Consider the following 26,449-nt stretch of genomic DNA (forward strand, 5'->3'; position numbering starts at 1 on the left):
TCCACCGTAAACATAGTGCAAGCTACCGCTAGCGTAAGCTCCATCTCTCCAAGTAGGCGATGACAGACGGAGCTCATTAGCATTTAAAGATGCAGACACAGAAACAGCCTGTTCTCAGCAGAGCTCATTTGAGCAACTTTTAGACAGCTGAAATTCAGGACTATGGATGGGTTTGGGGCAAAGCATATCGAATCCAGTGTTGTTGGACCTCTGACAGCTGTGTGGAATTGATGAAAAACAGTATAATATACGTCGTTTTACTGTGCTTTAAAGGTGTCCTAACTTTTATTTGATTTCACTATCATAAACATGTGTATACTGTGCTTCTGCTTGGTCTGTCAAAGCACTTTGTAAAGTTTTATTTTTAAAGGTGCTCGACAAATAAAGTTTATTACTTTCATTATTATATAATGGCTGGTGAATTTTTTTTCTGGGGAGGAGCACTTTTTTGGGTAACCAAAAATGTAGTAATTATAATGCAGGACAACAAGAAAATGTGCTTAATGCTCTAATACTTATTATCACCAGTAGGGTATGCTTGAAGCACACGTGAAGAAATTGTACATCTTTTATTTTTTATATGAAAACTTTATCCTTCAGTCCTTGAGATCAATGCCTCTATGGTTAAAGTCGAGGATCTCCCTGACACGTTTCTTTTCCATAGAGGGCATGGCCGGTGTATTCAGACCATCTGACATTGTGTTCCTGAGGAAGGTCTTGATTCAGCTGTCGTCATTGGATCTTCAGCAGAGCCACACACTTATTATTATTTATTTTTTTTCAAAGATTTTTTTGAGGCATAGACGCCTTTTATTAGCAGTGGATAGATCGGAAACATGAGGAGAGAGAGGGGATGTGACATGCAGCAAAGGACCTCCGGCCGGGATTCGAACCGGGGTCGGCTGCGTATGTACGTTCGTACATGGCATGCGCTCTAACCACTCCGCCAACTGCGCGCCCCAGAGCCACACACACTTATGTAATATGTCACACTCCCATCGCCGATGACATCGCGGCCTCTCTGGTTCCACAAAATCGTGATGCTTTTGTAAAAGGAGACACCGTTGCGATGCTATGTTGCAAGACAAAGTTCTAAGTGCGATCGCGGCGTATCGAGGGCTCTTCTCTCCGTGAGAAGAGCTCTCTCTGTGAGAAAGAGCCCTGAAAACGTTCCCTGTGAAGAACACAGCATAACTCCTTATTGCTGTAGATCAGTGACCAATTTCATTTTCTTTCTCAACTTCCGTGACTAGCCTGTTACTTACTCCGACTCGCTGCCTTCAACGTCAGTCACTTCACGGTTTCTATGCAGGTCAATGAACGAAGCATTTGCTCTCTGCTGCCACAATGCGGGTTGAGGTGTAAACGCCCAAGGGTCTCCCTTCACTTGTATTGAAGGGGAGTAAACTACGCATATCCAACTTAAAACGAGAGTAAACAGATCTTTGCGCTCCAATCCGGAAATACAGCCACGACCAGTAACTGTAGACAATGTAGAACATATTTAATCTGCATTTTTATTGCAAATTATACATTTTAGTTACTGTCTATAGGCTACATTATTCACTTTACTTGTTTAAAAATATATGTGTAAAAGTTATTTTCAAAAAACGTTTTATTCCTTGAAGGGCTATTGATTTTTCTTCATGTGGGACGGGGGGGGGGGGGGGCACTATTGACCATTGTATGTGTGTTTGTGTGAGTGTGTGTGAGAGTGTGTGAGTGTTTGTGTGTGTGTGTGTGTGTGTGTGAGTGTGTGTGTGTCTGTTTATGGCGAGTTTATGTTAGTTGGACTCAAGCTGGAGCAGAGTCAGCTTGCTTCCCAGCAGGCATTGCTCCACACAGTCAAAGTGGAACGATGATGTCACACACACACACACACACACACACACACAGACACACACACACACACACACACACACACACACACACACACACACACACAGTAGGGTTTTGCCTAAAATGCCAACATGCAAATCCTGTTGATTTAGTGTTTGTTGTGATGAAACCAGATCTGGTGTTGTATCAGTTACTCAGTTTACATCTACCTAACCTGAAGCAGCATGTTGTGAGAATAAAAGTGTGTGTGTCTGTGTGTGTGTGTGTGTGTGTTGAGAGAATAAAAGTATCCTCCATGTTTCCTCTTTGTGGACAGAATAAGAAGAATTCCTAACACAACCCTATTGAAGCCATGGGGATACATGTGAGTCTGTGAGGCAACACTATGGCCGACCTTTGAACCCCAGCTCAGTCTGTACATCAACTTATTAACACATTGACCTTTGATCGCTCCAATAAAACCTTTTGTAGTCTGTATATTATTATTATTACAATGTATCTTAAATTTGGCCAATGATCAGCAGCATAACAAACTATATATATTCGGAAATTAGATGTGAAGTGTGAAAATCAGTTTAAACCAATAAGCTAGATGCATATGGAACATGTAATATAAGTGGGTCTGTTAAGTTAATATATATAACAACATGAAAGTTTTCAACTGATGTTGATGGCATACACTCCTCTTTTATTTCATTCCTGTTTGTGTCTGCATCACACGGTATCAAACATGCAGCAACAAACATCTCAAGCTTGTTTTTCAGATCAGTTACTTTGATGTAAATCTAAATGTACTGATCTGAAGGGTAGTTATGAAGTTCTTCAAAGGCTCCTTGTGTTAAGACAGTTGAGAGGTTTGGCTTCTCTTGTTAAACAAGAAACATCCCAGGGCTCCAAAGCGACCATTTTGATCACACATGCGACCAAACATCAGTGACGTGCGACTAAAAATGTTCCTTGGTTTCACCTTGGTCGTAACGTCTGTTTATGTGTGTAGCGTCGCATTTCCCCACCAGCAGACAGCCCAGAAGAATCACCGCGGGCTCTGATCTCTGACCCTGGCTTCTTCTTCGATGAATGTTGGTGGTAAAAAGAAATCAAGCAGAGTGTAGAAGCCTTAATATACTACTTATGAACCTGTTGTTTTCCTGCTCCTCCTCGAGGGACACAAATGGACAACTATAGATCATTTTTTAATGAAAGGTGCTGTTTAGGGCTGAGCGATTTTATCGATTCTGCGATATAAATCAATATTTTGTTTCCACAGAAAGTATCGATTTTTTAGCCACGAGTATCGATACATTAAGTCCCATTCAAATCCCCCTTGCACTCTGCTCGCTGCGCCGAGAGACGGCCGCGCAGGATTGCGGCGCTTCGCGTCTGGTCTGAACTACACTATCGGTTAACAAAGGCGCCGAAAGGAAGCGTGCTTCGTTCGCGGTGCTTCAGCGGCCGCCCGGTTCACGCCGGCATGACGCCAGGTTCACACCAGCTGCTGCAAAGCGTCACGGCCACGAAAATCACACATGATCCGCTGCCCCCCAGTTCAGACCAGACGCGTATTTCTCCACGATGGTCGACAAGTGCTTCTGCTCAGCTGTTATTCATTCAGAGCTATTTTTTTCATCGTGGGTAAGTAAATAACCTCATGAAATTAATAAGCCATATTACTGTAGACACCCAAAACCCCACCCCGTAGCCAGCCCACTCCGTTGCTCTGTGTGTGTGTGTGTGTGTGTGTGTGTGTGTGTGCTTTGTAAGTTACAGTTTGCACTTCAATAAATGTAACTTATTTTCTCACCACATATTTGATTTATTTTGTCCAGCATTTGCAAGCTGGAGACTCTCTGTCCAGTCAGAGCCATATATTGTGTAATTGATTCTTTCAGTTTATATTAATTCAATCCAAGTAAATGGAACACTCACAAGATGTCACCAAAATCACACTGTCCCTTTAAAATCTTTCAGAAAATGATGTAAGTGTATCGAATCATATAAAATTGAATCGTATAAAATCAAATCATATTGTTGGCTGAATATTGTGATTTATATCGTATTGTGAGCTGAATATCGTGTATCGTATGGTATCGTGAGATTAGTGTATCGCTACAGCCCTAGTGCTGTTCCCGGAGTTAACTATTTCACCACCCTCCCCTCGTATTTATGGGTTTATTTTTAACAATTTAAAAGCCTTTCTATAGAAAGGAAAGGCTACAGTGAGGTCGTTTTTATTTTGTAACTACAATGTAGTTGTCCATTTACTCTTCTCCGTCCTGACGCCGCAATGTGATCTCCCTGCTGATGTGAGGGCCGCAGAGTCCCTCCCCATCTTCTGTAGGAGACTCAAGACCCTGTTGTTAAATGGTTGTATAGCGCTTTTGTCCAAAGCGCTTTACAGTAATAACTGACATTCACCCATTCACACACACATTCACACACCGACGGCAGAGTCAACCACGCAGGGCGACAGGGACACCAGGCACTCAGCTAGGAGGAGCCGGGGATCGAACCGGCAATCTTGCGGTTACCAGCCAACCCGCTCTACCTCCTAAACCCCCCGGTTGTTCACCTGGACTCTGCTTAGCATGTAAATGTAATGTAAATGTAATGTAAATGTTACTGTGATGTAAATATACATGCAATGTACATGTAATGTAAATGTACATGTAAATGTAATGTAATTGTATTGTAAATACTATGTAAATGTTTGTGTTCTGTAACACTTGAAACTTCTGACTGGTCAGAATTCAGATTTTAGTTTATTATATGTAGCCATTTTATGTATATGAAATTGAGTTTTATAATGATCTACAGTGTTTGTGTGATGTTCAGGGAGAAAATAAATTATATTTGAACCAAAACTAACCTTATCATATCTTCACATCTCACTATAAAGGAACATTTAAGCCTGACAGCGATTAAGAAACATTTGAAAAAAGATATAAATCCTGTTATATATAGCGATATCGACTGATATGAAAGAAATGATTGTGATAATATTTTTTCCATATCACCCAGCCCTAGTCTGAACGTGCTGCTAAAAGTTTCAGATTGATTGATGGATGTGGTGATACTATTGGTTATAAGTGGTTCATACTAGCTGATGTAAACATGCCTCATATTTTGTTTTCTGGTGAAGATCGAGATATTGGACTTTGGATCTATAAAATACATAGAAACCTATTTTAGTTTTTGTGCTGTATATATTGTTAAACCGGTGTTCTGTGGAGCTAAAGGGGTTAAGGGGTTAAATAATAATTTAAATTATGAAGGAAAAAAAACAAACATATTTAACAATAAATAGGCTACAAAGTGTTGTTATCAGAGTTGACTGGAGCGCTAGTCCTTAACTAGACAGGTGAACAGGTGACTTTCACGGGGATGCAGGGTCACTCGGACCGACCCCGACCCGGTCTCCTTCAGTCACACAGGAAGCTACTTACCCGCAGAAGTGCGCTTTCATTTTCACCAACTCTGGGTCCAAGTCCATTATGGATCCGTTTGGCGCGAGCACGTGCATGGCTCCGGTCCCGCCCAGGCCCCGGTACGTGGACCGACCCGGACCAGCTGGAACACGTCGGACGTTACACAACAACCCGGGACGGACGTCTCGTCCGGTTCTCTCCGGAGGAAACTTTCTGCAGTCGACTCAGCGGCTCTCTGGAGGGGAGTAGTCTAGGTAACGCGACTGCTTCCGGTTTACCGTTTCACAATAAAAGGCATTCTAACAGAAGTAGTCTGTGATGGAAGACCTGATGGATCAGTGCTTTTATTTTGTAAGTGGAACCTCGTTACCTTTTGTGGCTTACTATGGTTACCGGGATCCAGATCCACCTGTCCCCTTGGTTAGGACCGGGATGCGGGTCGTCCAGACACACGGGTGGTCTGTGGTGGCCTGCCCATGTCATATTCCAGTCTCTTTTCATTCCCTGAAATAATTAACGTCAACCTGAATGTTTTCAACATCGTGTTTTCATTTGAATGTTTGAGTAAAGTTGAATCGGACAAGACAATAAACACGCGGTGTTTCCGAGGGGAGAGATGGCTGAGATCCGCCGCAGTAATGCAGTCGTCAAGCGCCCCTTGCTGGTCGAATAACAAACTACTTCAGGCGTTTATGTGAATATGGCTTTACATATAAAGAATAATGTAAAATTCAGATTGTTTGAGTTATACACACAGCTCACAAAAATAAGGGAACTTCATCCCCGTCTGAATCCAGGTCAACTAAAGGTCATATTGATAACATTTTTACGTAAACAAATATATTTAATAAATAATACATCCACGGAGCTTTTAGAAAGGTGCAGAATCAAAAGTATCACTTCTCGTGAAAACATTTTTTGATTGTCAATTAATCATTTTAAAAAGTTGTCGGTCCGTAATGAATGTTTTGTTTACCTCTGTGTGTGACGTGTGGCTGGGGCTTCAAGCAAGGCTTGTGAGCCAATAGAATAACGACGTTGGTATCACATGGTATCTCTTTGAAGTCATGGGGTTGTTATAAGAATTTTGTATAACCTCATGTCTTAAAGTTTTCTTTGTTCAGGTTACAGCTTTATGTGTTGAACTGTTTATTACTTTAGTATCCCCATTGCTGACCTAAATGTTATCAGAGGCCTGGCAGTCAGGAGGTCTGGTTCTACACATTGGTTGACTGCCAGTGACGTGTTATCTCCTTTGCCTTTAAAAAGACTCAAGTCATAACACTGATTTGAGCACTTTCTCTGTAGCATCCTCACACGTTGTTGCATTGTAACTGCTCCTCTTGATCAAGATTAAAGTCAGACGTCGACTTTACTTCTGTATCTGATCTCCTCCTTGGGTGAATTTATTCGTTTACGGACAAATTCTTTTAACATTTTGGCAAACAGGGAACCAATATCTGTTTCTCCTCTCCAACCACCGGACCTGAATACCTTGCAAGGGGGAGTCCAGGACTCCTACAGAAAGACCTCAGCTGCGGGCCCCTAAAGGGTCCGTTTGGCACACAGAGGCCAGGCTCGGCTGGAGAGGAGAGCAGTGACGGGGTCTGAACGAAGGAGGAATCTGAGACATCAAAAAGAAATTAAGGTAGGAAGAGTATTTACTGAATCAGAAAAAGGTTTTACTCAACATATAAAAAATAATAATAATATCCTGAGTGGGGGTTGTTTGCACCATTTGGTAAAACACCGAGATGGGCTAGGGTTAAAGTCCCGAAAAGCGCAGCTAGGTTAAAGTCCGTGGGTTAAAGTCCCGAAAAGCGCAGCTAGGTTAAAGTCCGTGGGTTAAAGTCCCGAAAAGCGCAGCTAGGTTAAAGTCCGTGGGTTAAAGTCCCGAAAAGCGCAGCTAGGTTAAAGTCCGTGGGTTAAAGTCCCGAAAAGCGCAGCTAGGTTAAAGTCCGTGGGTTAAAGTCCCGAAAAGCGCAGCTAGGTTAAAGTCCGTGGGTTAAAGTCCCGTGAAGCGCAGCTAGGTTAAAGTCCGTGGGTTAAAGTCCCGAAAAGCTAGGGTTAAAGTCCGTGGGTTAAAGTCCCAAAAAGCGCCGTGCTGTCTAGGAAAGGGGTTTTACCAAATCGGGAGGATATGTTTTCTACTCATTTAGCAAGACACAGAGAACTGCGTTGACGACAGTCGACCAGATACAAAAAAAAAGGAGAGGAGGGATTCTCCTATCGGGACGTTTTTTGATTCGGAGGGAGTTTTGCTAAGTCAGTAAAAAACAAAAAAAAGAGGTCAAAAGCGCTGGAACTCAGGTAAGACAAATAAAATTAAAACAGTATATACGAAAAAGACATAAAAAATAAAACATAAAATCAACTGAATTTTTTAATATATATATATATATATATATATATAGCCTATATAGAATAAAATAGAATAAAGTGAACTAGACATAAATTAAATAAGATGGGTAACAGTTATTCGTGTTGCGGCCGGAACACTAAAGCTGAGGTAGAACAGTATACAGGAGATGCAAAACGCATGCAGACAAAGGATAATGACAACATAAAACATCTTAAACTATGGAAAACCAAATATGGGTTTCGGGAAAAACTTGATGTTGGGGAAACTAAGCGATTGGAAGAGGAAGATAAAAAGAAAAAATTAGAACAGGAAGAGGAAGATAAAATAGAAAAATTAGAGCAGGGGAGAAAAGAAGAAGAAACACACCAACAGACAAATTCTAATCTTTATCCTGTTCTTTATTCTCGCCGAGAACAACGGAGAAATGATGACAGAGTCCCTCTGGGTCCGACGCCTGTCCCTCCCCCTACCCGGATCGGCCTCATCTGCGGCCACCTCCACTCCACCCCAGGCCAGCACATGTTCCGGCCTCCTCCGAACCGCCAGAAGCCTCCGCTCCGCAAATACCAGGGCACCCATGGGACGCAGAACAAGGGGGTAAAACTCGTAGTGGTAAGACATTCAATCCTCTTACTTCATCACATACACAGAAACAAGAAAAAGGAGAAGATAAGTGATTCCTTTGTGTTAGATGATGATGATGATGATTGGAGGAGTGACTGCAATGTGCTTTTCCGAGAGGGTGCACCGAGAAAGCGGGGTGGATGGCGGAGAGGAGAAGGAGAGAGGGGAGGGGGCGCGGAGGGGAGCAAATCGAGAGACAGGAACGATACTTGCTATAACTGTGGTAAAACTGGACATTGGATGAGAAACTGCAGGTCCGGAGGAGGACGAGGAGGAGGGGCAAGAGGCAGAGGCAGAGGACTCAGACGGCATTGAGACTCATCTCCCCGGAACCGAGAATCATCACCTGCATGACTATCTCAACGGACAGGTCATGCTGAGACACACACACACACACATACACAGCACACGGGCGATGTCATCAAATTTAGCTAAATTTAACCCACCAAAATTCTATTGTATGATATTCTGATAGCTTCAAAAGCTCAAGCTGACTGTAAAACAGACACTCTGGCACTGCTAAAGTTTTTAGCTGAACAAGGTCACAGAGCAAGTAGAGACAAACTCCAGTTGTAGAAACAAACAGTGAAGTATTTGGGTTTTAATATATCTCAGGAAGGAAAACATCTCGATGACAAACGCAAAGAAGCTATTCTGCAAGCTCCAAAACAAAACAAAACAAAAAAAAGCAAATTATGTCATTCTTAGGCATGACAGGCTTTTGCAGGCAATGGATTGCTAATTATGCTGAATTAGCACAACCACTGCAGAGTGTAATCTATGATCAACCTATGGCAGCCAGAGATACATTATTTGGACACAAGAGGCAGAACAATCCTTTAAACAACTAAAACAGGTTTTAGTGAGCACATCAGTATTAGCACTCCCAGACTACAAAAAACCTTTCATCCAAACATGTGACGTGAGACAAGGATTCATGACTAGCGTTCTAACACAGCGTTTTGGACAAAAACTAAGACCGGTAGCTTATTACTCTTCTAAACTTGATCCCATAGAGCTATGCCTCCATGCTTACAGGCAGTGCAGGCAGCAGCTATTGCTGTCCAGAGTTCAGCTTCACTCGTGTTATTTCATCCATTGACACTGAAGGTTTCACATGCGGTTTCTGTACTTCTGATGCAAAACAAAGTAGCTTTCATGTCACCAGCACGGCATCTCAATTGTATGACAATACTAATGGCACAGCCACATTTGACAATTGAACGTTGCAACACATTGAATCCATTCACACTTTTGCCACACGAACAGGACGGTGATAAACATGACTGCTTAGCTAAAACTGAGGAGACTGTTTTGCCGAGAGCAGACCTGACTGATACACCACTCACACCTGCAGGAAAAATCCAGATGGCACGAACGCCAGTGGCTACGCGGTGGTGACACAGGGGAGGGTGCTGAAATCCTCACCTTTGCCATCACATTTCTCAGCACAGGCAGCAGAGATAGTAGCTTTGACGGAGGCATGTAGATTGGGGGAAGGGAAAGCTATCACAGTCTACACAGATAGCCAGTATGCATTCTCCACACTGCATGTTTTCGCACAACAGTGGAAAAACAGAGGCATGGTAACATCTACAGGCAAAGCTATTCAACACAAAGATTTGATACTAACTTTATTGCAGTCTGTAAATGCGCAGCACACACTACCGGGACTGATCCAGTTTCACGAGGAAATCGCAAAGCAGACGAAGAAGCTAAACGCGCAGCAACAGAGGGACAGGGTTCAGATTACATTTGTGTAGCTGATAGCCCATCCTTCCTAAAACCCTCTATAGATTTGCAGCTATTTTGAGCCATGGAATTACCCATGTCTCAACAGGAGGGATGGTGGCAATGATAAGTAAATGTTTTACAACATATAGATTCCAAAAGTACTCTAAAAATATGTTTTACAACATTTAGATTCCAAAAGTACTCTAAAAATATTTTTTACAACATATAGATTCCAAAAGTACTCTAAACATTATTGTGCATCCTGTTTGATTTGCTCCCAGCACAACTCACAAGGAAGAATGAGACCTAAAAGAGGAGCGTTCCCGAAAGCTGAATATCCTTTCCAAACAATAAGCATGGACTTCATCGAACTAAACAAATCAGAGGGGAAGAAATACTGTCTGGTAATAGTAGATATGTTTTCAAAATGGGTTGAAATCACACCAACAGCAACAAACAACGCTATAGTGGTAGCAAAAATCCTTGCTACTATTATTGCACCAAGATTCGGATTCCCAGAAACAATTTACTGTGATAACGGTTCACATTTCGGAAACCAAGTCATGGCTAAATTATCAGAAATGTTTAACATCCAACAAAAATTTCATTGCAGTTATCATTGGTATCACTGGTCATCTCCTCGCTGGGAAGGTCCATATCAGGTTCTGCTATCTACACCGACAGCAGTCCGCATCGCTGAGAGAGGAACGTGAGTTCATCTGACACACTGTAAGAGAGCATACAGCACTCCAGGGGAGACAGATAAGTAAAAGCACCACACCATGGCAGATAGACCGTGGCATCCGTTTCGAAGGACGGGATGCGGCATGAGAGGAACATTGTGTCTAATGAGTTTGATAGCAGTGATAGTGGTAGTTCCGATACTCTGGGTACACGAACGTCAGTCTCAACAATCGAATGGCAACAACAATCGCACCGCAGCTGAATCACTGATTGTAAATACGACACAAGCCAATACAATGCTAGCCAATACAACGCTAGCCAAATTAAGAGCGAGAAGAGAGATAGGACCGCAAACCAATGGAGACACCAGACCAGTGAAGGTCAGCATAACGTGTACTGTATAACTCTATGTCTCTACCCGCTGACAGGAACTGCACCACTGTACACCACTTGTTTCCCCCTGTGCCAACTCACACGCGGCCACCCTGGTTTGAGCCATATGACGGCAACTACACCTGTCTGTCTAGAGAAGAAGGTACGGTTAGTGTAGGAACTTTGGCTCCCTGTAATCTAACCCTGAAGTTATCAGCAGGAGAAGGGGGTGTGCAGGATGTGTGGGTGAGAAGACAACTTGTGACCAGGGCAGACATCTGGTGGTTCTGCGGTGGTAAGACACTTAGAACAACATTACCAACTGACTGGATGGGTCTCTGTGCAACTTGTAATGCCATTCTATGTCCTGCCTTTGAATAATACAAAATCCCTACAGCATACAGAGGCCTCAGAGACGCTGCACCTTTTAAGAGAGATGCCCCGGACGGCTCCTTTGATCCTCATGTTTATGTGGACGCTATTGGGGTGCCTCGGGGAGTCCCTAACAGAGTGAAAGCGAGAGATCAGATTGCAGCAGGTTTCGAATCAATGTTCATGTGGTGGGCAACCACAAATACAAATTTTGATTGGATTAACTATTTGTACTATAACCAACAGAGATTCATCAATCACACCAGAGACGGCATCAGGGGATTATCTTTATAATTAGATAGGACTAGTCTCATGGCATGGCAGAAACGGCTGGCGCTGGACATGCTGCTGGCCGAGAAGGGAGGCGTGTGTAAGATGTTTGGGGATATGTGTTGCACCTTCATTCCCAATAACACCGCCCCTGATGGCAGTGTGACTAGGGCGCTGGCAGGTTTGACATCGCTATCCGAGGAGTTCGCAGAAAACTCAGGTATTGACGATCACCCTTACTTTTCATGGATGGAGAACATGTTCAGGAGGTGGTCAGGGCTCATACAATCAGTTCTGGTAACCATAATCATAATAACCACAATTGTGACTACATTGTGTTGTTGTTGTGTTCCATTCCTGAGAGACTTAGTTCAGAGGCTGATTGACGTTGCCATGAACAAGATGTTATTGTACACCAGAGTGCCGGATGATGAGGATAAAGGTGATGCAACATCATATCTATCAGATTACGGTGACGATGAAATAACCCCTGTGAAGTGTGCTTCCCGATTCCTAGGTGACCAGAAAGTTCCAGGTGATCTGCAAGCCGAGGACATGTGCGGGGACTTGGAGGATTTCTATGGTGACACTGGAGTTGAAATAAAAACATAAATTCCACAGCACAATGATGTATTTGCAGAAAATCCCAAAAGGAAGATGTAAAATACGTACTCTGCAGTGGGGTTGTACCTCATCAGACGCATGGGTGCTGTGGAGATGAGTTGTTTCACCTGGTTGAAAGCGTCTACTTGTGATGCGTCCCAGGTCAATACCGCCTCAGTTTTCTGCAGGTCATTGAGGGGTTTTATCACTTCTGACAGGTTGGGCAGGTTCACAGGTAGTCCAGCTCCACCAGGATCCACATCCGTATGTGGTCACAAGAAGGTTTGCTGTGTCTCCCAGCAGTCTTAAGAGTCTGGAGGAGGACCTAGAGTCTGGCTGTAAGATCAGGAGAGCTGGACAGGGCCGAGCTGAGCTGTCAATCTCAAGAGAGCCGTAGAATGCTATTACGCCTGGAAAGAAGAACTGAGTTTGAGCTAAAAGGAGGATGAGGCGAGGTGATTTTAAAGGTCACATACTGTTTTCATCAATTTCACACAGCTGTCAGAGGTACAACAACACTGTATTCAATATGCATTGCCCCAAACCCATCTGTGGTCCTGAATTTCAGCTGTCTAAAGGTTGCTCAAATGAGCTTTACTGAGAACATGCTGTTTCTGTGTCTGCACCTTTAAATGCTAATGAGCTCCATCTGTCATCCTACTCGGAGAGAAGGAGACTATGCAACGCCGCAGCATGCGGCAATGTTTACGTGGATGTATCGCTATGGCTCGCCTATGTGGCTCAGGTGAAGTTGCTGGGGCCCGTATTGTGGGGACAGATACTTTTACTAGGGTCAGTGTCGAGGCAGTCAGCTTTGTACTGACCCTTGTTACTGAAGCAGCCCGATATGAAGTGGTTAGCACACACATAGAAGCTAACACGGACCGAAGCCGTAAAAATGAAACGCAAGAGACCAGACCCGGACCGCCGTGCACGGTGCTCTGTCGGACACACGCCACTGGGTTCAGTCCGACCGGAGGCAGCAGTGAAGACGCTATGGGTCTGTCGGTCGCGCGCTCCCGCGCTGTCTGTCCGTGATGTTGGTCCACACTCTCCGTGCGTGCTGTGGGTCTGTGCGCGCTGTCGGTCCGTGCCAGTCCGTGCTGCTGTCGGCCCGGGCTGTCAGTCCTGCTGTCGGTCTGTCCATGCTCTCGTCAGTGCTCTCCGTGGGTCTCTCTGGTTGGCGCTGTCTGTCCGCTTTCTCCGTCCGCGCTGTCGGCTCTCAGCGCTGTGTTGCAAAATGCCCCCCCTTTCGGATCTCCTATCATCGTGCAGAGGAGTTCGGGCTTATGCAAATGACTCCTTTCGTTACGTAACGAAAGGAGCTGAATCTGAACAGCCTGTAGGAGCACCGTTTTACCAGAGGGTGGGCTGCAGAGACCATCCAGGAACTGCTTGTTTTCCTCATCCTGGGAGTTGGCAGGCTCAGGGAGGACCAGTTTATAGGTGTAGAGACCAGAGAAAACCTGTTTTTCATAATATGGCCCCTTTGCAGTTCTGGTAGATAGTCCTATCCATAAATCAAATTTTGGTTTGGTGCCATTTAACAGAATAAAATACAGCAGATACATTAAAATAGAAAAAAAAAAAGAGGAAATTAATTAAAATAGAATAAATTACAGGAAATAATTTAAAATAGTATAAAATACAGGAAAAGAATAATAAAATACAGGAAATAAATTAAGATACAATAAAATACAGGAAATAAATTAAGATACAATAAAATACAGGAAATGTGGCAAAGTGTTGATGGGAGTGGTAGCAAACATTGGGAATGTAGAGGAGAAAAGGAGTGGACTGAGGACGGCACCCTGTGGAACACCGGCTTCAGGAGTAAAAGGGGTGGAGATGGAAGGGGAAAAATGTTAATCCGTTGCGCCACATTTTATCAAAAGCATTTTCCATGTCAGGAACATTCTGAAATGTTTATTGAATATAGACAAAATGTAAACAATAATCCAAAAATAAAGCAGTTTTGGTAACCAGGTTAGAGGTTTATGTAAACTAGGCAGGGGCTTTCAGAGGATCTATGATCAGGAATTGTTGATTTACATGAAGCTAGCAAGGGTTACAAAGTTATTTCAAAGACTTTAGAAATTCTGCAGTTTGGCAAACAATCTACAAATGGAGACACTTTGGGACTGTTGCTACTCTACCAAAAAGTGGGCGCCCAGTCAAAATGACACGAAGAGCACAATGAATACTCATCAATGAGGTTAAGAAACAACCCCGAATGACAGCCAAGGATTTGTAGGCATCACTGGAACTGGCTAACATCTCTGTTGAAGAACATTGAACAAGCAGGGTATCTACGGCAGGACACCACGAAGGAAGCCACTGTTTACTAAAAAGAAGATTGCTGCACGCCAGAAGTTTGCAAAAGAGCACATTGACCCTCCACAGCCGTATTGGCAAAATGTGTTGTGGACTGATGAAACTAAGATTGAACTTTTTGGAAAAAAGACAGCACTAAATGTGGCGTAGAAAGGTCACGGCATATCATCATGAAAACATCATCCAAACTGTAAAGTATAGTGGAGGAAACATGATTTGGCCTGCTTTGCTGCATCAGGGTCTGGCCAGCTTGGACTCATTGAGGGGAAGATGAATTCCCAAGTATATCAGACAATCAGGATCAGGGTAGTATATCAGACAATCAGGATCAGGGTAATGTGAGAATGTCTGTATGTCAGTTGAAACTGTGTAGAAGCAACAGGACAACGACACCAGAGCAAATCCACGACAGAATGGCTTCAGAAAAACAAAATGGGCCTTTTGGAGTGGCCAAGTCAGAGCTCAGACCTCAGCCCAATAGAGATGCTAGGATTGACTTGAAGAGGGCCAAACACATGAGACGCCCAAAGAATATGACAGAGCTGAAGCAGTTCTGCCAGGAAGAATGGGCTAAAATTCCTCCAACGATGTGCAGGTCTGATCCACAGCTATTGCTGCCAAGGGGGGGGTCAACCAGTTATTAATTCTAAGGGTTCACTTACTTTTTTCACTGCTATTTTGAACATTGAATGTGTGTGTTCAATAAAGACATGAAAGATCAGATTTATTTTGTGTGTGTGTGTGTGTGTGTGTGTTGTCAAGTCATGGGCAGACTAATGCAGAAAGGCCAGCTGGTAATAAATCACTGACAGATATGCCTGCTCATACTGTATATTCAGATCTGCATTCACCTGTTTCCTCATTCTTTTGCACTTTTATGTTACCGTTGTGATATGAGAATTATACTCTGAATAATGATTTTATATTCATACAGTTTTATTTGCTCCAAGTCTGTTTCTCACCAGTCTGACAGAACCAGTCTAAAATTGTCCTACATGCAATCATAATGAATAAAGTCTCTTTATAAGAACATATCTAAGCCCTACATTACTTTTTTATGAATGTAATCCTTGTCAGATCTATGAGCTCTAGATGGTCAGTGATCTTATGAACCTGTTCATTTACACACAGTGAGTTATTTCCAGCTCTCCTTCTTTTCTGTTAATCTGTTCTGAAACACTCCTTAACAGAACATTACAATAGTATATTATATATAATTACAGCAGAGTTGAGTATAAAGTGCACAGTACACAAAGTGTTGCTGCCTTCAAAGAGTCGTTCAAAAGGTTTACATGTGCAGCACTTTGGTGCAGAAAAGTCATTGTGAGACAGAAGTGAAGAGTGTGTGTAAGTGTGTGATTAAACTAGCATGTTGACATCTGGAAGAGCAGCTGGCTGAAGACGAGCAGCGAGAGCAACTGGAAGGTTCCACTCTGGGAGATTCGGTTTGCAACGGCCTTCAGCAGGACCTCCACCGGGTAGTGGTCACTGACTTCTAGAGCCTGGACCAGGACCAGGAGACAGAGTTCAACATTTACATGGTCACACACACATGCACACACACACGCACACACACAGTCACACACACACTCACCTCGTCCTCTGTGAGTCGGTATTCCGTCTGGAAGTTAAATGAGTCGGCTGAAGAAGGAACGATGGCTCTGGCAAACCTTTCTCCGTGTACCACAATCCTGTTGTATCACACAGAATAAAGTCAGGTCTCCAGGTAAAGTCAGAGGGGTCTCCCTGGTAACATCAGGGGGGGTGTCCCAGGTAAAGTCAGAGGGGTGTCCCAGGTAAAGTCAGAGGGGTCGCCCAGGTAACGTCAGAGGGGTCGCCCAGGTAACGTCAGAGGGGTCTTCCAGGTAAAGTCAGAGGGGTCTCCCAGGTAACGTCAGAGGAGTCTCCCAGGTAAAGTCAGAGGGGTTTCCCAGGTAAAGTCAGAGGGGTCTCCCAGGTAACGTCAGAGGGATCTCCAGGTAAAGTCAGAGGGGTCTCCCAGGTAAAGTCAGAGGAGTCTTCCAGGTAAAATCAGAGGGGTCTTCCAGGTCACGTCAGAGGAGTCTCCTAGGTAACGTCAGAGGGGTCTCCAGGTAAAGTCAGAGGGGTCTCCCAGGTAAAGTCAGAGGGGTCTCCCACGTCACGTCAGAGGAGTCTTCCAGGTCACGTCAGAGGGGTCTCCAGGTAACGTCAGAGAGGTCTCCAGGTAATGTCACAGGGGTCTCCCAGGTCACGTCAGAGGGGTCTCCCAGGTAAAGTCAGAGAAGTCTCCCAGGTAAAGTCAGAGGGGTCTCCCAGGTAAAGTCAGAGGAGTCTCCCAGGTAACGTCAGAGGGGTCTCCCAGGTAAAGTCAGAGGGGTGTCCCAGGTAAAGTCAGAGGGGTTGCCCAAGTAACGTCAGAGGGGTCGCCCAGGTAACGTCAGAGGGGTCTGCCAGGTAAAGTCAGAGGGGTCTCCCACGTCACGTCAGAGGAGTCTTCCAGGTCACGTCAGAGGGGTCTCCAGGTAACGTCAGAGAGGTCTCCAGGTAATGTCACAGGGGTCTCCCAGGTCACGTCAGAGGGGTCTCCCAGGTAAAGTCAGAGAAGTCTCCCAGGTAAAGTCAGAGGAGTCTTCCAGGTAAAGTCAGAGGGGTCTCCCTGGTAACATCAGGGGGGGTGTCCCAGGTAAAGTCAGAGGGGTGTCCCAGGTAAAGTCAGAGGGGTCTCCCAGGTAAAGTCAGAGGAGTCTTCCAGGTAAAGTCAGAGGGGTCTTCCAGGTCACGTCAGAGGAGTCTCCTAGGTAACGTCAGAGGGGTCTCCAGGTAAAGTCAGAGGGGTCTCCCAGGTAAAGTCAGAGGGGTCTCCCAGGTAAAGTCAGAGGGGTCTCCCACGTCACGTCAGAGGAATCTTCCAGGTAACGTCAGAGGGGTCTCCAGGTAAAGTCAGAGGGGTCTCCAGGTAAAGTCAGAAGGGTCTCCCACGTCACGTCAGAGGAGTCTTCCAGGTCACGTCAGAGGGGTCTCCAGGTAACGTCAGAGAGGTCTCCAGGTAATGTCACAGGGGTCTCCCAGGTCACGTCAGAGGGGTCTCCCAGGTAAAGTCAGAGAAGTCTCCCAGGTAAAGTCAGAGGGGTCTCCCAGGTAAAGTCAGAGGAGTCTCCCAGGTAACGTCAGAGGGGTCTCCAGGTAACGTCAGAGGGGTCTCCCAGGTAAAGTCAGAGGGGTCTCCCAGGTAACGTCAGAGGGGTCTCCCAGGTAAAGTCAGAGGGGTCTTCCAGGTCACGTCAGAGGAGTCTCCTAGGTAACGTCAGAGGGGTCTCCAGGTAAAGTCAGAGGGGTCTCCCAGGTAAAGTCAGAGGGGTCTCCCAGGTAAAGTCAGAGGGGTCTCCCACGTCACGTCAGAGGAGTCTTCCAGGTAACGTCAGAGGGGTCTCCAGGTAATATTATCGGACAGCCGATATTATCGGACATCCCTATCCAAAACAAAAAACAAAAAAAAAGCAAATTATGTCATTCTTAGGCATGACAGGCTTTTGCAGACAATGGATTGCTAATTATGCTGAATTAGCACAACCACTGCAGAGTGTAATCTATGATCAACCTATGGCAGCTAGAGATAATATTATTTGGACACAAGAGGCAGAACAATCCTTTAAACAACTAAAACAGGTTTTAGTGAGCACATCAGTATTAACACCCCCAGACTACAAAAAACCTTTCATCCAAACATGTGACGTGAGACAAGGATTCATGACTAGCGTTCTAACACAGCGTTTTGGACAAAAACTAAGACCGGTAGCTTACTACTCTTCTAAACTTGATCCCATAGAGCTATGCCTCCATGCTTACAGGCAGTGCAGGCAGCAGCTATTGCTGTCCAGAGTTCAGCTTCGCTCGTGTTATTCCATCCATTGACATTGAAGGTTTCACATGCGGTTTCTGTACTTCTGATGCAAAACAAAGTAGCTTTCATGTCACCAGCACGGCATCTCAATTGTATGACAATACTAATGGCGCAGCCACATTTGACGATCGAACGTTGCAACACATTGAATCCATCCACACTTTTGCCACACGAACAGGACGGTGGTAAACATGACTGCTTAGCTGAAACTGAGGAGACTGTTTTGCAGAGAGCAGACCTGACTGATACACCACTCACACATCCAGACATAACAATGTTTGTTGATGGTTCCTGCAAGAAAAATCCAGATGGCACGAACGCCAGTGGCTACGCGGTGGTGACACAGGGGAGGGTGCTGAAATCCTCACCTTTGCCTTCACATTTCTCAGCACAGGCAGCAGAGATAGTAGCTTTGACGGAGGCATGTAGATTGGGGGAAGGCAAAGCTATCACAGTCTACACAGATAGCCAGTATGCATTCTCCACACTGCATGTTTTCGCACAACAGTGGAAAAACAGAGGCATGGTAACATCTACAGGCAAAGCTATTCAACATAAGGATTTGATACTAACTTTATTGGATGTGTAGAAGAAAATATATTACCTTACATTTCTTATTTGTATCTCATACTAATATTCCTTTCTCTCAGAACATCAAATGTCCTGCTGAGCTGTATTCATTGTATTTAACCCTTGCCATCTTGATGAAAAGACCCTTTGATCTGTCCCCCTTCCTGGACCGTCTCCGAAACACCTTCATCTCACATACTTGATCAAGGCCTTCATGACCCCTGTTGTGACACTATGTAGAAAGAACCCAGCTGTTCCGAGGGAAGTCACACCTTTCTGTTGTCTCGGGACGTCTCTTCCTCTTGGGAGAGACGCATATTGAATCTATGTAAATCCACTGGTTCTGTGTATAAAGCTATCCCTCACCTCACATTATTTAGAATGGACTGTGTGGCAACGCGACATTGCCCTTTCTCCACTGTCAGTGATTAAACCTCATTTGAACCAGCCACAGAATTGGACCTGAAGAGTTTTTCTTCCACAATATGGCGTTGTCAGCAACTCGCTAACCCTGGGCTAGAGGACGTCTGGACTGGAGGGAGTGATTTTGAATATTAGCAATCGGCGCAAATTCAAAGGGTAAAGGAAGCCTCTTGTAAAATTCCTAACTTTTGCTGATATTCACAATGCCCTGTCTCAGGTCCGGATCTTCCATAGACCCAGGTAACGTGATTTAAATTTCAAATAGCAGTGGTTGACTGCAGGCGGTTCTGGTGAGTTTTAAGCAAAAAGGCCTTTTGTAGTATAATAACGGATTACATGGTGCGATTCTCTATAAAGTGACCTTATGGGTTTGAGTTTTTCTCTGTGTAACGGATTATTATATGAGGTGGATGATATTGTTATGGAGTAACCCTGCTTCCATACATATTGTCTTGAATCCTATTGGTAGCATAATGACAGTTTGCATGGTGGAATTCTCTGTGACCTTATGGGTCTGAGTGTTTCTGTATGTGAGGGATTGTTATGTGAGGTAGACAATTTTAGTGGAGTGAATCAGTCTGACACTATATTGTCATAATTCCTAAACTTGGTAGTATAATGAAGGTTTGCATAGTAGAATTCTCTGTGATTGAGGATTTTTCTATGTGAGGGATTGTTATGCGAGGTCGACGACATTTAAGTGGGGTAGCCAGTCCGCCACTCATATTGTCCTAAATCCTATTGGTAGTATAATGACCGTTTGCATAGTAGAATTCTCTGTGATTGAGGATTTTTCTATGTGAGGGATTGTTATGCGAGGTCGATGATATTGGAGTAGGGGTAACCAGACCGCCGCTCATATTGTCCTAAATCCTATTGGTAGTATAATGACCGTTTATATAGTGGAATTCTTTGTGATTGAGGATTTTCTATATGAGGGATTGTTATGCGAGGTGGATGACATTGTAGTAGGGGTAGCCAGACCGCCGCTCATGTCATCGTAATTCCTACTTGGAAATATAATGACGATTTGAATGGTGAAACGCTCTGTGATCTTATGGATTTCAGTGGTTCTCTTTGTAAAAGATTGTTATATTGAATGAATAAGGTGTGTATAACCGGTTTGACAGTTGTATGAGCTCATTGTAACGTCTTGTTTGTCAATCTTGTATATTTGTGTTTTGCTGTGATTTAAGGCCCGCTGCGGCCATAAATATGTTGTTTTCTTACTGTGAGAAATTATTGCTGGAATTGAGTAGTTGTTCGGGAGGTTACAATTGAACACAACGTTCCAGCTCTAATTCCTTATCCGTTAGTTAATAACCTTTTGTTCACCGTGATTCACGACTGCTGGTTTACCATGTGGCTAAGAGTACTTTCTTTTCATGTAAATTCAAAATTTTTCTCCACTGTTCCTTTGTTATTTAGTAGTATCGCTTCTTTACCTAGTTGGGTTGTTTGTCTGTTTTAATTAATTTTCCCCAACCTACTTTAGTTTTCTTTTTAAATACGTTTTAGTCTTTTATTTCTTGTTACTCAAGACTGTTAGTAACTTGCCTTTTATCCCTTCTCTAACTAGTTGGTTTGTCTCTCTGTTTTAATTAGTTTCCCCCACCTGCCCTTTGTTATTTACTCTTTTGTTCTTTACTGTAGTTACATTTTTGGTTCTTTTAGTATTTTGGCTTCTCTTTAGCCTGTTGGTTTGTTTATTTTTTAAATCACTTCACCCTACCCACTTTCTATTATTTTAATCCATCCATTTTCTACCGCTTATCCTGTATTTAGGGTCACGGGGGGGCTGGAGCCGATCCCAGCTGTCATTGGGCGAAGGCAGGGTACACCCTGGACAGGACGCCAGTCTATCACAGGGCCAACATGTAGAGACAAACAACCATTCACACTCACATTCACACCTACGGGCAATTTAGAGTCACCAATTAACCTCTATTATTTTAATATTTTTTGTAAATATTTCATTTTTTTTATTTTTTATGATTTCTTGTTTCTCATAACTAATACCGTACCTTTTCCTTCTAGTATTATCATTTCTTTTGAGCCGGTTGTTTCTGTATCAATTAATTTGCCCCGTTTTATTTTTTATGTAAAAAATATTGTTCTCAATTTTTAGTACTATTATTATTGTCTCGTTAATCATTTTATGATATTTTTTTGTTTCAATTGTATTTTTATTTTTTTTATTTTCACTGTATTTCATTTTTATCTTTATTTTTTTTAGCCTGGTTTTTGCCTGGAATGCTCTATACAAATCTGGCACCCTATTGAACGGAGTTAGCGTTCACAGACACCAGGATGAATGCATTCACAGTAGCGTTCATCAGACAGTAATACAGTACGTTCAGTTCACGTTCTTCCCAAAATATGAACGAGTTCAAGAACTATCGTTCAATGAACAGGTTCAGGCACAACACTGTTTAGTATCGCTTCTCTAACTAGTTGGTTCTCTGTCTATTTTAATGCATTTTCCGCAACCTACCTGTTGCTATTTTAGTCTTTTTGTAAATACATTATTTTTCTATTTTATTACTTCAGGTTTCACATACTATTAGTACTTTGTCCTTTAAGTGTTATTGTTTATGTTAACTAGTTTGTTTTTTGTCTATATTAATTAATTTTTAATCCGACACCTTACCGTGGTGGAGGGGTTTGAGCACCTGAATGATCCTAGGAGCTATGTTGTCCGGGGCTTAATGCCCCTGGTAGGGTCTCCCAAGGCAAACAGGTCCTAGGTGACAGGTCAGACTAAGAGCGGTTCCGAAACCCCTGTTGGGGTTGTAGCAGGAGCAGATTTGGTTATCAACAGTTAATTATTAATATCAATATGATTATCGGTATTAATAACTATATTTAATATATTATCATGATATAATCATGAATAAACGGGGCACCACCCTGGGATCAGGGAAAAGATAACCTAAAACTGTATTCAGTCTCAATATAAAGGTTTTATACTCACATGCCAATCATCGTGATCATTGGCATGGAAGCATAAAAACAATCTAACAATTAAAAAGGCGTGAAATTCAAGCGCTAGCCTTCACAACCTGCTGTTATCCAGTGACATATACACAACAAGCACAAGAGACCGCTAGTTATAATATAACAAGATTTATTAAAATCAGTAATAATGATCACAATCAATAACACTGCAATTAACAAAGCCTTATTACCTAACTACCTAACACACAAAGCTAAGCTAAACAAAGGGAGAGACACACGTGGAGTGTGTGTGTGTGCGTATGTGTGTGCGTGTGCATGTGCGTGTGTGTGCTGCGTGCGTGTCGAGAGAGAGAGAGCGAGAGAGAGAGAGGGAGAGATGGCTATGTGCGGCCACCAGATGGAGCTATTCCTCGCAGCGTTCAGGGGCGGAGCCACTGATGTCCGATGGGGTAGCGAGAGAGAGAGAGAGAGGTGGAGCTATTCCTCACAGCGTTCAGGGGCGGAGCCACTGACGTCCGATGGAGTAGCGCGAGAGAGAGAGAGAGAGAGAGAGAGAGAGAGATAGCCGTATTAGGCCCCCAGATGTAGCTATGTCCCTAGCGGGAAATGAGGGACAATCGCGGGGCTCGGCGATTTAGTCAGCTGATTTCAGACAAAGACGGGTCGAGTTATCCGTTCTGCTGGCAGCTGGGACGAAGAAAGTTTTTCTTCTTACCGCGGGAACGGGAGAGTCGCGCTGTCGCGGTGGTCTCCTCGGGATCCAAAATGATAAACAAAAGAAAAATAAAACGAGTAGAGAAAAAGAGGGGTAAAACAGTCTGTTGCTTGTCCAGCGAGTTTGGGGGAAAGACTGCGGCCTAGGACAAAGGAAAACGCTGCAGACGTTATGTTCACCTCCTGGCGTAACGCAAGTTACTTTGGAGAGAGAACGTTTTTCTGGTGGCCGCGGGATTTATAGCTCACGGCTGGTCCGGGGGACCCCCTGGAGTCCCATGCAGTTGTCAGCCAATAGGGCCCCAGTTGTGTGACGTCAGATCTCGCGACCAGGTGGAGGTGACACTAAAATGGTGGTTGTAGTTTTTTATCTCCTTTGTCTCTTTGTCTGGCCGCATTGTGTAGGCTTTGTAGGCCGCATTGTGTAGTCCTAACGGTTAGGTCCCAACACCCCTTATGAAGAAAAAACATACTAGGAAGTTTACGTCGCCCGGATTGGCGTCACCGGGGCTCCACCCTGGAGCCAGGCCCGGGGTTGGGGCTCTGGCGTTTGGTGGCAGGGTCTGTGCCCACAGGACCCGGCCGGGCGCAGCCCGAAGGAGCGACGTGGGCCCGCCCTCCTGTAGGCCCACCACCCGCAGGAGGGTTCAGAAGGGGCCGGTGCGGTGTGATTTGGGTGGCTGTCCTGGGCGGGTGCCCCGGCGACCCAATCCCCAGACGGTGACTCTAGCCATGGGGACATGGAATGTCACCTCACTGGGGGGGAAAGAGCCTGAGCTAGTGCGGGAGGTAGAGCGCTACCGGCTACAGGTAGTCGGGCTCACCTCCACGCACAGTCTGGGCTCTGGAACCCAACTCCTTGAGAGAGGCTGGACTCTCTTCTACTCTGGAGTTGCCCGCGGAGAAAGGTGCCGAGCTGGTGTGGGCTTGCTTATAGCCCCCCAGCTCAGCCGCCATGTGTTGGAGTTTTCCCCAGTGAACGAGAGGGTCGTTTCCCTGCGCCTTCGGGTCGGGGATCGGTCTCTCACTGTTGTTTCGGCCTACGGGCCAAACGGCAGTGCAGAGTACCCGGCCTTCTTGGAGTCCTTGGGAGGGGTACTTGAGAGTGCTCCAACCGGGGACTCCATTGTTTTACTGGGTGACTTCAACGCTCACGTGGGCAATGACAGTGTTACCTGGAGGGGCGTGATTGGGAGGAACGGCCTCCCCGATCAGAACCCGAGTGGGGTTCTGTTATTGGACTTCTGTGCTAGTCACGGTTTGTCCATAACGAACACCATGTTCAAGCATAAGGGTGTCCATCAGTGCACGTGGCACCAGGACACCCTAGGCCGGAGGTCAATGATCGACTTCGTGGTTGTGTGATCTGACCTCCGGCCGTATGTCTTGGACACTCGGGTGAAGAGAGGGGCTGAGCTGTCAACTGATCACCACCTGGTGGTGAGTTGGATCCGCTGGCAGGGGAGGAAGCTGGACAGACTTGGCAGACCTAAATGTGTTGTGAGGGTCTGCTGGGAACGTCTGGTGGAACCCTCTGTCAGGGAGGTCTTCAACTCCCACCTCCGGGAGAGCTTTGACCAGATCCCGTGGGGGGCTGGGGACATTGAGTCCGAATGGACCTTGTTCTCTGCTTCCATTGTGGACGCGGCTGTTCGAAGCTGTGGCCGTAAGGTCTCCGGTGCCTGTCGTGGTGGCAATCCCCGAACCCGGTGGTGGACACCGGAAGTAAGGGATGCTGTCAAGCTGAAGAAGGAGTCCTACCGAACCTGGTTGGCTCGGGGGACTCCCGAGGCAGCTGACAGGTACCGGCAGGCCAAGCGTGCTGCAGAGCGGGCGGTCGCTGAAGCAAAGGTTCGGGTCTGGGAAGAGTTCGGGGAGGCCATGGAGGAGGACTATCGGTCGGCCTCGAGGAAATTCTGGAAAACCATCCGGCGCCTCAGGAAGGGGAAGCAGCCCTCCACCAACACTGTTTACGGTGGAGGTGGGGAGCTGCTGACTTCGACTGGGGATATCGTCGGGCGGTGGAAGGAATACTTCGAGGATCTCCTCACTCCCACTGACACGTCTTCCATTGAGGAAGCGGAGGCTGGAGACTCGGAGGTTCATCCACCCATTACCCGGGCTGAAGTCACCGAGGTAGTTAAGAAGCTCTCCGGTGGCAAGGCACCGGGGGTGGATGAGATCCGCCCTGAGTACCTCAAGTCTCTGGATGTTGTGGGGCTGTCGTGGCTGACACGTCTCTGCAACATCGCGTGGCAGTCGGGGACAGTGCCTCTGGACTGGCAGACCGGGGTGGTGGTCCCTCTATTCAAAAAGGGGGACCGGAGGGTGTGTTCCAACTATCGGGGGATCACACTTCTCAGCCTCCCCGGGAAAGTCTATTCCAGGGTACTGGAGAGGAGAATTCAGCCGATAGTCGAACCTCGGATTCAGGAGGAACAATGCGGTTTTCGTCCTGGCCGTGGAACACTGGACCAGCTCTATACCCTCTGCAGGGTGCTCGAGGGTTCATGGGAGTTTGCCCAACCAGTCCACATGTGTTTTGTGGACTTGGAGAAGGCATTCGACCGTGTCCCTCGTGGCATTCTGTGGGAGGTACTTCAGGAGTACGGGGTCGGGGGCCCTCTGCTAAGGGCTGTTCGGTCCCTGTATGACCGGAGCAGGCGCTTGGTTCGCATTGCCGGCACTAAGTCAGACCTGGTCCAGGTGCATGTTGGACTCCGGCAGGGCTGCCCTTTGTCACCGGTTCTGTTCATTATTTTTATGGACAGGATTTCTAGGTGCAGCCGTGGGCCGGAGGGGATCTGGTTTGGGAGCCACTGGATTTCATCCCTGCTTTTTGCGGACGATGTGGTCTTGTTGGCTCCTTCGAGCCAGGACCTCCAGCATGCCCTGGGGCGGTTTGCAGCCGAGTGTGAAGCAGCCGGGATGAGGATTAGCACCTCCAAATCTGAGGCCATGGTTCTCGACCGGAAAAAGGTGGCTTGCTCCCTCCAGGTAGGGGGGGAGTTCCTGCCTCAAGTGGAGGAGTTTAAGTATCTTGGGGTCTTGTTCACGAGTGAGGGAAGGATGGAATGTGAGATTGACAGGCGGATCGGTGCAGCGGCTGCAGTAATGCGGTCGTTGTATCGGTCCGTCGTGGTGAAGAGAGAGCTGAGCCGAAAGGCGAAGCTCTCAATTTACCGGTCAATCTACGTTCCTACCCTCACCTATGGTCATGAACTTTGGGTCATGACCGAAAGAATAAGATCCTGGATACAAGCGGCTGAAATTAGCTTCCTC

The 26,449-nt window shown here is 45.4% G+C and overlaps 2 protein-coding genes across 2 annotated transcripts in view; both read right to left on the reverse strand.

The window, feature by feature from the left end:
• Nucleotides 1-5,459, reverse strand: part of prkcz (protein kinase C, zeta) — a 163,739-nt gene extending 158,280 nt beyond the window's left edge. Inside the window, exon 1 of the mRNA XM_084015391.1 lies at nucleotides 5,283-5,459. Within this exon, the coding sequence (XP_083871517.1) occupies nucleotides 5,283-5,359 (77 nt within the window). The 5' untranslated portion in view covers nucleotides 5,360-5,459. The remainder of the gene's footprint in view (nucleotides 1-5,282) is intronic.
• An 8,732-nt stretch (nucleotides 5,460-14,191) lies between these two features.
• dnase1l1 (deoxyribonuclease I-like 1) overlaps nucleotides 14,192-26,449 on the reverse strand; it is a 40,437-nt gene continuing 28,179 nt past the window's right edge. The window contains exons 8-9 of the mRNA XM_084015418.1: nucleotides 16,214-16,310; nucleotides 14,192-16,121 (exon numbers count right to left, since the gene is read on the reverse strand). Coding sequence (XP_083871544.1) covers nucleotides 15,984-16,121; nucleotides 16,214-16,310 — 235 coding nt within the window. The 3' untranslated portion in view covers nucleotides 14,192-15,983. The remainder of the gene's footprint in view (nucleotides 16,122-16,213; nucleotides 16,311-26,449) is intronic.

Source organism: Eutrigla gurnardus (assembly GCF_963514095.1).
Source record: "Eutrigla gurnardus genome assembly, chromosome: 8".
Taxonomy (NCBI): Eukaryota; Metazoa; Chordata; class Actinopteri; order Perciformes; family Triglidae; genus Eutrigla; species Eutrigla gurnardus.